Here is a 12,103-nt window from a genome sequence, read left to right as displayed (position 1 = left end):
GTTTTGCTCCCGACCACGTTGCAGTCGCCGTTCGCGTATTAGAACCGAGCGGCGAGTAAAACGGCGAGCATGTCACGGTATAAATAAATCAGTAGTTTGATTTTGTTAGTTATCCTAGGATTATTGTTGTAAATATAAATTAACTTCTTATTCTATACTATTAAACGAACAATATTTGCATATTAATATATTTGTTTGTAAATACAGTGTGGAAATTTTCGATGGGCCCTGGGTGAAAGTACTAGAAATACTGGAGATAGCAAATTTCCTTTATTTTTAAAAAGAAATAGAACTGCATTCAAAGATTTTCAAAAATTTAGAATACACTAACTTACTTATTACATACTTATATTCAATTATTATTTTGCCTTTTTTATTTGTTTTACTTTAAATTATTATTACCAATATTTTCAGAAGAAAATAAATTAATGTATCCAGAACGAGAGTTTCATTTTAAACTTTAAATGTATGTATAAAATAGACCAAAAAATTTTTACGAGAAATTAACAATAAATTATCTTTTATGGGTGTTTCTCTGCTATTTGGAAACTCGTTCAAACAAGACTGTCCTAACCAAAATTTATCAAATGTTGAGAATGTTTGTTAATACAAAGCAAGGTAATAGTATATCAAAAATATATATTAAAGAAACACACACATTTTTTTCTTTGTTTTTGAGTTATGAGCGGTTTTGTGCAAAATCGTGACAGGGTAATGTTGTGACTAACCAGGGGAATGTTTTTATGAACTAAAACTAATATTTTTGTATGTTTAAATAATCGAATCTTTATTTTTATTAGCTCTTACAATGTGTAATTATTACTTAAATAATCAACGAGATCAAAACTAAATTCACTTACAAAATAGAGACATTTTTATAACATTTGTTATAAACTGAACAAAATCAACTTCTTACTTTTAGTCTTTCTTAAATACTGATTGTTTGACATAAGTCAGCTCTTAGAACGTTAAATAAAATAAAAACAAAAATATTACCTCATCACAATAAACTTTTTTTGGCTTACAATTAAGAAACATTTATACTTTTCAGGTAACTTGAAATAATTATCATTGCTGGCACAGTATACCACTAAAAATGAATTTTATCTTTCAGGGAAACATCTCTTATTTCTCAAAGACATGTAGCAATTTTGGAAAACTATAAAATAATCTACTTCCTTTAACAGTCACGTTCGGATCAGGAACTTTTCCAATATTTGGTCAAAACCGACATCAGACATATCATTCTCATCTATTCTAAACTTGTAGCCCTTGTTATCACAAATTTTCAGAAAAGTCACTGTTAGTTCGCCGTCCTCATCATCTACTTTATTAACAACCGCAGCATAGCGATATTCCCTGTTCCCGACAATAAACTTAACTAAAACGTAATCACCACTGTTATAATAAGTTTGCTGAAGGACGCTTGTACTAGGCTCCGCAGTATTATCAAGATCAGTCTTAGTATTTTCAATCGGTCTTAAAAGGATAGTCTCTGTAATGCAGTCATGTCCGTGAGATTTGAGATAGCGGGATTTCGACAGGAATCGGAGTCTGTGGAGATACAGGCCTATCATTTTGGAGGTTCTAGAGAGCTGAGCTGAGCCTTCATACTGTGGTAGTTTACACACTTACACACTAAAAATGCCTTAAAATTTTAATATGCGATGGTAAAGTTTTACCATCGCATATTACCGGCATTCATTTTGTGAGCGTCGGACCCGTTACACAGTATCGAAATAAAATGTTGTTCCATATTGTGACTTCGAGGCTACATATGAAGGTTCCAAATGTAGAAAAGTTCTCCTGGAATTTTTCAGAGAGTGGCCATGGCAAGAGTGCCACAGATGGTATTGGCGCCACGTGCAAAAGATCTGCTGATGCTGTCGTTGCTGCAGGAGGAGATATCGATAGTATGGAATCTTTTATAGACTCTGTGTGTCAAAGGTGTCCTTCAATCACTCTATTTACAGTAATTGACGATGATGCAATTAAAAAAATGACTATGGATATTCTGAAAGACGCCTTTCTTCTTGTTTTTGAGGGTCATTTTTAAGTCGTTGGTATCTCAATCGATCAGCTATTCGTTTTTGTTCTAATATTTCTTCTCTTGTTTTGGGTGGCTTCATTTTAGGTGGCATTTTGAGCTATAACCTACGAAAAAGAACGATAATTATATTATTTATTTATTTATTTGGTACATATTATTAACGCTGAGGAAAATTGATGCGCTATCCAGCAATGAAGTCTTTACAAAACTTAAAAAACATTCCCCTGAGGTAAGGAACACTCCCCTGTGCATATAAATGACAGGGGGATGTGGACCAGGGGAATGTTTTTTTAACTTGAAAACCAAATAACTCAAAATCATTAAAACATATCACATTTATAACACAGATGTGCAGACATGATTGCTAGTAAAGTAATTTAAACAAATTATCTTAATTAAAACTCTTAAAATATGAAGACAAATGCTCACCAGTGGAGTGTTCGTACTAACGGCCGCGACGCGTTGTTCACATCCAAACACAGTGGTGCTACTGACAAGATAGCGGCTGTCTATTTACATTGACAACCGAACGAACTTTACACCGTTTGCGTTCCATTTCACGGTTGAAATGTTTTGGACTAATAACCTAAGTGATTTTCGCGCCGTTTTCAAATGTTACCAGGGTAGTGTTTTAAAAATTTGAGGACAAACTTCGTAAACAATTTTTTCAATATTTTTTTTATTATAGACATGTAATTTGTAATTTAAAATATGCCACAGTCTTCTGCAATTACATATTATTATTATTTAGTAACGAATTGACAAGTATTAAATATTTATAGGTATCAATACTTCTAATTCTGGAAAAGGGACATACCAGGGGAGTGGTTTTTGAGATGTATAACATTTTTTTTCTCGAAAATTATTATATTAAATTACATAATGAGCAATTGTGAACCAAGAATTCCACATTTATGTTCATATTAATCCTAAAAAAATAGAAATGATAGAACTTATTCTAATAAAATTTGCTTGGGACAGTGATTTTCCATTTAGCAGAGAAATGCCCTTATATTGTTTCTATCGATTTGAATAATAAAATAAAATTTGAAAAAGGAATGTTTCTTTTCAGAAAAATTTGCTATCCCTAGTATTTCAAGTACTTTCCATTCAGGGCACATCGAAAATTTCCACACTGTATATATACAAACAAATATACAGGGTGTCCCAAAAAGTAGTGATGAACGGAAGCTGGGAGGTAGAGGACCAAGAGGGCTATCCGAATCACCCCCATGTGTGTTATGCGATTTTTCGTATTTTCGGAGTTATTACATTTTTTTCAATTTTTCATCTATCGCCGAGTACGATGAGATTTTTATTTATGGTGACGTGAATTATTGCGCTAGATGCTTGTTTTTTTTTGTGTGCTAAGCTGAAAGATAGGCCAATTCAGTATGGTAACATTTACTATCGTTAGATCTTCGAATGGAATAAAAAAAAGAATTAAATGCCAAGAAAGATAAAATTACCCAGTATGTTCATAACTTCAAGGGCCCATAAAAAAATAAAATCACATAAAAAAGGTTTTCCATTTGGCTTTTAAAAACTTGCTCTATCGATCAGGTAGCCACCATAAAAATTTCATTTTATTATTCTGAAGGCTTCAATCGAAAAATTGAAATCTAAATGTGGTAAGTGCAAAATTTTTATTAACATGATGATCATTAAAACCAATAAATAGGTGTTTAATTACCAGAATTTTTTTAAATAGCCCCGCTGTTGCTCAGTGCAAGTGCGACATCACCGTAAAAAGTTGTCTTTTAATTGTCTGAATGCTTTTTTATCATTTTTAATGGTTTCTTCTGCTACTATGAATTTCCGGGTTATTTTGTCCAAATTGGGGCATTCTCTCAAGTAGCCGAGGTCTTTTTAGTATCCCCATTGAAAAAAAATCAATGGGGTTTATTCGAGGGACCGTGGAGGCCAGGCTTTAAAGCAGGCGTCACCGGCGCATGCGCAGGCTGCAACGACCAATCCATCTTTCAGGGTATTTTTGCCCTTTAGCCTGGCCTCCACGGTCTCCGGACATAAACCCTATTGAATTTTTTCCGTGGGGATACTACAAAGACGAGAGACTGCCACAATTTGGACGAAATAACCCGGAAATTCATAGTAGCAGAAGAAACCATTAAAAATGATAAAAGAGCATTCAGACATTAAAAAGACAACTTTTTACGGTGATGTCGCACTTGCATTGAGCAACAGCGGGGCTATTTAAAAAAAAATCATTTTTAAACACCTATTTATTGGTTTTAATAATCATCATGTTAATAAAAATTTTGCACTTACCACATTTAGATTTCAATTTTTCGATTGAAGCCTTCAGAATAATAAAATGAAATTTTTAGGGTAGCTACCTGATCGATAGAGCAAGTTTTTAAAAGCCAAATGGAAAACCTTTTTTATGTGATTTTATTTTTTTATGGGCCCTTGAAGTTATGAACATACTGGGTAATTTTATCTTTCATAGCATTTAATTCTTTTTTTTATTCCATTCGAAGATCTAACGATAGTAAATGTTACCATACTGAATTGGCCTATCTTTCAGCTTAGCACACAAAAAAAAACAAGCATCTAGCGCAATAATTCACGTCACCATAAATAAAAATCTCATCGTACTCGGCGATAGATGAAAAATTGAAAAAAAATGTAATAACTCCGAAAATACGAAAAATCGCATAACACACATGGGGGTGATTCGGATAGCCCTCTAAGTCCTCTACCTCCCAGCTTCAGTATATCACTACTTTTTGGGACACCCTGTATAAATATGCAAATATTGCTCGTTTAATGGTATAGGATAAGTAGTAAATTTATATATCAACAACATTCCTACGATAGCAAATAAAATCGAACTACTGATTTATTTATACTGTGGCATAATCACCCGCCTTCATAGGTCACCGGAGTTCATGCCGCGCCGGCTCCTGCGCAACGCGGGCGCGAGCCATCTCAGTGCCTAAAATGCCTAAACTTTCAGTACAAAGGGCTCTTAATGCTGTACCACAGAATACATAATAGTAGCTAAACGCTACAGAACGGACACTCTCCGCCTCCCGCCAAAATTAAACTTACCTCACCCCCGCGCGATCAGACATAAAATGGGCCATATTTTTCTGCAAGGACGATACGCAACGAAGATTGACAACATTAATCAAATTGACTTAAAGTAATTTTATTATTTTGGATTTGTGATTATCGTTTTTCGTAGAAAATGGTTAGATATTGTGCTGTTTACGGATGTATTTCATCAGCAAAACGCGAATTTTTTTTTACGCTAGTCACAAATGTGCCAACCATAAAGCGTTAACACACACATTTGCAGTCTCTACAGTGTGACTGTCAAAACGATCATTTTGTATGGAGTGTCCGGGGTGTGGCTGTACCACAAATCTAATAATCTATTTTCCAACTTAAATATGTCAAAATTGTATCAGAGTTTTTTGATTGGATTTAGCACAAAACCTTTTTGTTTCAACATTCATTAATAATTCTTTTGAAAATTTATCGATTAGATTTATTTTACAAACAATTTATCTTGTTTTAATCCCTTTTAGGTTTAGAAAGAGTTTTGTATCAGCATCTATATCTATCCCTTTGTGATTTCTGCAATCAAGTTTACCTTTCCTTGACCTGCGCTGCAAGCTGGTACATTAAGCCGTAAAATACAACATTATATTATGTAAAATTATTCTTGCTACATAATCTATTAATTTCATAGAATATGATCATTGATTATCTGTGAGATTTATAAACCCATTTGGGGTCTGTGTTTCTTGTTATTTTATATTTTTAATTTTTAAACAGGCCTTTAATACAAGACGGAACATTTGATTTGCAATTAATCAAAATGGTATTTTTTAGGCTTTGATATCACTTTTCTTTCATGTATGTAGGTATACCTATATTCATTATGTATTTCAACACTAGGATAGTAATACATTATATATGTTTCCATTCAGTTCTAAATATATGGTCTACTATTTTTTGTACTAGGAAAATTACCTATAAACTATTGGTAAATACCTACTCCAAAATTATTATTTTACCTTATAATTAATATGTAGGTATTTAATAATGCACAGTGATATCATAAAGGTAGATCATTGATAAGATTATTCGATAAATTGATACCTATATTAAATGCATATAATTATTATAAAAGTACGTAAACATACACGTTTAATCGAGATTAAGTATCATAATTTGATATAAATCTTATAAGTTTTCAAATTATTTTTGAATAACACTAAGAAAGGAAATGCAACGAAACATAAGTAATTTAAACAAAAAGAAAGCAAATGTACAATTTACGAACACAGAACACTTAAAATAAATAAGAAATCGTAAACATGTCGTTTGCCGCAATACGTATCCGGCACATCAAACAAACAATTCTAACATCAAAGGGACCGAAAACGTGCAACGAATTACATATCCTAACAAAATCTCATTAATATCTGCCTCGAAAGACCGTAAACCTAAAAATAGCACAGGACTAAGGATGAAACTTACCGGTTACAAGCAGAAAAACGAATAAGACACCACGGTATAAACACATTTTTGTACACTATGCTGAATAAAACATCCACATTCGAGATCAAACAATCGAATATAGTGCTTGGATAGACATTTTTATGTTAGAAGACGCTTGGAAGTTGCATTTTGTAAGCACAAACAGTGAGCACCCGATTTCAGACTCCGCAGCTTTTGCTAGCAAGCGACGCGAACTGAGTGAGCTTTTGAAGTTTGAATTCGAAAACTGCTTTCACAGACAGCACACAGGCTCACATTTTTGTATCAATACCCACACATTGAAAGGTTTTATGGTCGCCAGACAGCAGGCAACTTCACTGCGTACTTTGACAGGTCATTCACATTGCAAGTATTTATTAAAAGTGAAGTTACAATAAAAACCTGTGATAAAAACTTACCAGCATTTGAAACAAAATTATACAATTATTAAAATTATACAATTTTTATCAAAATTTTGAAATATACAATATTTTATATTTAATATGAACATTGTTTTCAAAATGACGTAAGATGTCACTTGCACTAAAGTTTTCAAGAAATATTGAAATTTGATAATAGATGGCGTTACAAGTTTTAAATTTTTGTTGAGACTGAGTTGTTCTACTACCTTGATGAATACTTGTTATTCAATGAAAACTAATTAATATTCAACTAAAAAAATGTATCTACGTTTTAGAATGTGGTGTTCGATTAAATTAAAATCACATATATCAAAACAGCATTATTATGGATCAGTAAAATAAAACATCAATGTTTTTTACACATTTTTTTTATTGCTAAAATGATGTTTGGCGAACGTCTGAGCGACTAGAAGGGGGAACACCAACGTCGCATCAGCATACAGTTTCACTGGCGTTGCGTTCGGCCGTATCTTGCCCCAGGACACTGCTTCATCAGGTCTCGCCCCAGAGTCACTGCCATCATATTCACTCGCTGTATTTACATATACAGCGTAATCTGCTCCATTCCTCATGAGATTGGCGTTACATATATGATGCTTTATGACTCCTCCGCCCAGAATGATAACACCTGTATTGTTAGCTTTAACAGCTATTGTATTTAACCGCCGGAGATCTCCCAGTATATCAATTATGAGTCCTGGTCGTTTATAAGAATGGAAATACATCATATCGCCTAAAGATCCATCGGTTAATGCTGGGCTGAAGATCGGAATGTTGTTTTTCCATGCCCAATAGCAAACAGAGCTCTCGTTGTTGATTCTTTCGCCTAATCTTGCTATGATCCTTGACGGTGACCACACAGTACCATCCTGTAACTGTTCATCTAGCATTTCATTTAGTAGTGGAGTCACCCACTCTTCAAATAAGCAATAGTTGTCATTTGGCACTAATAAATTGCCAATCCTGTTTATCCCTCGAGTTCTTAATAGTTTACCACTTAAATTAAAGTCTCCTACATAAGTTGGAGCAAGGCATTTAATAAAATCTTCTTCGACACCACCAGCGGTAGTCACAATGCAGTCTACGAGTTTATTCTTAACTAAAAATCGTATTGTATCACGCAAACCTGACGAAATCATGTTCGAAGTGTATCCTAAGAAAATAGTACAGTTCGTCTTCTTTTTTATGAATACATCTTCTTCATATGGGTCACACGTTTCTTCAGTGAGAGGTACGGAACGACATTTTAACATTTTATTGATTTCTGTCACGGCTTTGCCGAAGCTGGTTGCTTGGAAGCCAGAGCGCGCGTAGCTTTCCAGTATTTTGTTATAATCGGTGCCATTCTCCCAGTCGTAGCCTGCTACTGTTGGTGTCTCTGCAGGTAGTTCTTGACTTGGTGCAAGAACAGCGCTTACAGCTACTTCGGGCGCAAGGAATTTAGCTTTCTCAATTTTTGGAACATCCATTTTGTTTTCTATCTTTTGTCTATAAGTGCTGATTTAAAATTGCATGACAGAGTGTTTGTACACAAGATAAAAGCACTTTGATTTATCTTTTTGAGATACAAATTACAAGTGATTACAATAGTGGGAATATGAAAAGAAAATTGTTTTTAATTGGTTCTGACACTGACAGATGACATTTTCTTGACATAAATATCAGGTTTCAATTAAGACACTGATATAAATATTGCAATTAACAAAAATAATAAAAATATATACCGGGCTGGCAAATAATTATAAAACAATAGGTATATACAATTAAAGTGATATTTTTTTTTATTTCACGTAATTTACAAATTAGTTTCATATTTAGATAAATATATTAACGTATTTACATAAATTAAATCGTTGACGCTTTTAATTTCCTATATGGCTACCCTGTCTAGGAATTCCATTTTGAAAACTGCGCGGGCCCGGGCGGTTTAGTGGTATTAGTCAGTTCAATAAAGAAACGAATCTTCAATGGCGGCCAAAGCTGACTTTGACAGATGGTAGGATCAGCAAAAAAGAAAATAAAAATAACGTAAATTGATAATTATTTTATTAATTATTTCAAATTGTTTGTTGACAAACTTTTTTGTAATTGTATTTGTGTATTTATATGAATTATCATATTTACGTATACAGAATGTAATAAAATCCCCATAATACTTGTAATAAGCCCATAAAACTGAACAACTTTTCCCAAAGAACATATTTTGTCAAATTCCAATAAAACATTATTTACTTTCGCAAATGCATAATTGTCATTGTAAATTTATGATAAAAACTATTATAGGGAAAATCAAATACATTTTAGTGATTTTATTTTTCCATTTTTTTTTTGCATACCGTACGGCCGTGTGTGAGCGAGAGGGAATGATAAGCGCCGCCATTGAAGATTCGTTTCTTTAAAGAACTAACTAATACCTAACTACAAAATTTCTCTACATTAATTTGTCCATTCTCTCATGATTCTCTCATCATTATTGTTATCAATTTAGGTGTTTTGAAATTATTAAGACGTGATCACCAGCCACCACGTGTACTTTTTGATAAGCACTGTTTAATAATACCTATTGTCTGCTTTTGATTTTAGCGTTCTTTTTCAGTTAGAGAAGAAAGCAAAGCCTACGTAAAAGTAGTATTTATTTAGTAGTAACACAATCTCTACAGTAGTTTTTTTACAACACTAAAATAACTATAAAATGGCTAAAGGAACCTTTTTGGCGATTACTTAAGTTTGATAGGAAAGGCTTTTTATGTATTTAATTTGTTTCATTTTAGGGTATTACAATGTTAACCCTAGAAGCCTAATCTACGCCTGCGAGGCGTACAAAAATTCGAATATCGGATGTCTCTTTCTAACGGTTGAAGCTAGCGCGTCGTACTTTTTAGTTATCTCAGTGGCCGACGGGAGCTAGAAGACGGTGCCTGTATCGTTATGGTAAGTCCCGCCATTTTTGATTTATCGAAGTGTTGCATGCCTGCGAGACGTATGTTTAGGCTTTGTGTAACTTTTAACTAAGATTAAGTGATTTTACTTTTGATTGTTTTTCGTGTATTTTATATCTTTTTTCGGAATTGTTTCAGTTATAAATATATTACGGTCCAATCTATTAAATAAAGACGACATTATCGCAATTTTGAATGGAGAAGGCAGTCCTCACGAGGATTCAGGTTCCGAAGTTGAGGATGACCATATTATCGACGACGTTCAAAGCAAGGGCTAAAATAATGAGGTGTCTGAGTTCGTTGCGTCATTACAATAATCTGGGCCGTCTGCAGAAACTAATCCAACCATGAATTTCAAAATTTGTGTGTAATAAATGTAAAAAAATCTGTGTGTGGCGAGCACAAGGTTGATTTATGTGTAGTGTGGTCCTAAAGTTAAACCAATCCTTTATAGACCGGTTAGTTGTAATGTTTTATCTAAAAATATATAATTAGCGTAAAAAAAATTGATACTTTATAAAAATAATATATGTTATAAGTTGATTTTGAAGAAGTAAATTTTTTGTTCCAATTTATGCATATTGTTTTTTATGTTGTAATAAACAACTTTGATTATAGTTATAATTGATAATAGTGTAGTTTTATTTTTAGTTTATTTCCCAAATTCAAATTTCCGCTTTATTAAAACAATAATAATTAAATAATATACCTAAAATAATGGCTTTTATATGTGTACGCCTCTGAGACGTATATTAAGGCTTTGTGTACGTTCCATATAGATTAGGCTTCTAGGGTTAAGTAGGTAGGTACATAAGTATATTTAGAAATTAAAGCCTTTCGGATTCTAACATACCTGAGGCTACGGCTCGCTGCAGCTGTAAATCGCTAGATAAACGATAAAATCTTATTCAAAATCTATTAAACTCTTTATGTAACTGTATCTATTATCTAAAATCATCAAATCAAGTAATTAACACTTCCAATTTAAAGCGAATATAGCTTTTAAATTCTTTGAACGTTACGCAAGAAGCAGTTTTAAACTTTAAGGTAGGTAGGTACTATTTTATCTTCAAGTAGGTAAACCTTATGGCTTATACTAGTTATGTCATAAGTGTAATAGGTTACGCAGGACATGCGTCGTTTATTTATATGGTATTTGTGTTACATATTATACGTAATGGCCCTGTCATTTCCGCAATTAACTTATGGTTACTTGTTAAGTTGTTAGTATGAGGAGGACTCTGGTGAAATTGTTTTATATAAGAAAATATTTTATTCTTCTCTGTGTTTAATATCTACACTTTTTCCGTAGGTACCCCGAATTACGATCTACCCTTTTGAACTTTAGGGGTGGAAAACGTAGGCCAGTCATAGTATTATAAATTATTAAATAGATTCTTTATTACCTATTTAAAGTTAGTAATGGAAAAAATAAACTTCTTAAACATTACCAATTATTTAGGTATTAAGGGGCGATTAAAAAAAGATTATTAAATATTTTTTGTACATAGTTTATATTTATAGCTATCGTTTGTGTCGGTTCCTTTGTTACCTACATTGTTTTTTTTACATTGTTAAACCCGGATTAAAATTATTGTGTAATCTTAGTATGTACATATTAACTCAATGTGTAATCTGATATCTGATTGTATATTGATTGAAATCATAAAAATTATAACTTGCTCACACAGAAAAGGGCCTTTTCGATTTTTTTTTAATAAAAGAGTGATAAATTCACTAAACATACTACAAGTTACAATAATTTTAATATTTAATAAAATAAACATTTTTTTTTACGATTCATGTGTCCGGTGTGATAATGTTAGTTAATGACCTAGATTTTTAATCTTTATATGTATGTTTTTTTTTTCCTTTCTTAGACTTAACTAACATGTCAGCTGTCTTGTTCATCATTTTGTACACAGAACCCATTATTATGTAACGAATACCAAGGTAATTGTTATGTTGTAATACCGTCCGGATGTAAAATTTATGTAATAGCTATATGTATTCGATTCTTGTTTCATTTCCCTTGGATAGTAGAATGATTGATGTGGATCATAGGTGAATATCCGCAGGTGTTTCCCGTTTAAAAGTTAAATAGCCATTTTCAAGTGCTTATTCACTTACAAATGTGAATTGGCGGTTTTGATCTGTCCTCGTTTTATCTTATCTTA

General features: G+C 32.7%; 2 protein-coding genes and 1 long non-coding RNA gene across 3 annotated transcripts in view; 1 reads left to right on the top strand and 2 right to left on the bottom strand.

The window, feature by feature from the left end:
• The window catches only part of LOC149476635 (tyrosine-protein kinase-like otk), a 65,153-nt gene extending 58,281 nt beyond the window's left edge, over positions 1 to 6,872 (bottom strand). Inside the window, exon 1 of the mRNA XM_089711902.1 lies at positions 6,566 to 6,872. Within this exon, the coding sequence (XP_089568028.1) occupies positions 6,566 to 6,611 (46 nt within the window). The 5' untranslated portion in view covers positions 6,612 to 6,872. The remainder of the gene's footprint in view (positions 1 to 6,565) is intronic.
• LOC149476629 (uncharacterized) overlaps positions 1 to 12,103 on the top strand; it is a 444,465-nt gene that overhangs the window by 207,411 nt on the left and 224,951 nt on the right. The gene's annotated exons all lie outside the window — the stretch shown is intronic.
• Dhps (Deoxyhypusine synthase) lies at positions 7,329 to 8,904 on the bottom strand. The gene has a single exon (XM_089711927.1). The coding sequence runs from the start codon at positions 8,454 to 8,456 to the stop codon at positions 7,344 to 7,346; it is 1,113 nt and encodes a 370-aa protein (XP_089568053.1). The 5' UTR covers positions 8,457 to 8,904; the 3' UTR covers positions 7,329 to 7,343.

Source organism: Colias philodice, chromosome 27 (assembly GCF_061535455.1).
Source record: "Colias philodice isolate Cphi_HAF_F1 chromosome 27, ilColPhil1 Martin Lab GWU primary, whole genome shotgun sequence".
NCBI classification, from domain to species: Eukaryota; Metazoa; Arthropoda; class Insecta; order Lepidoptera; family Pieridae; genus Colias; species Colias philodice.
The sequence above is the reverse complement of the archived record's forward strand: the minus strand, read 5'-3'. Positions and strand labels throughout refer to the sequence as shown.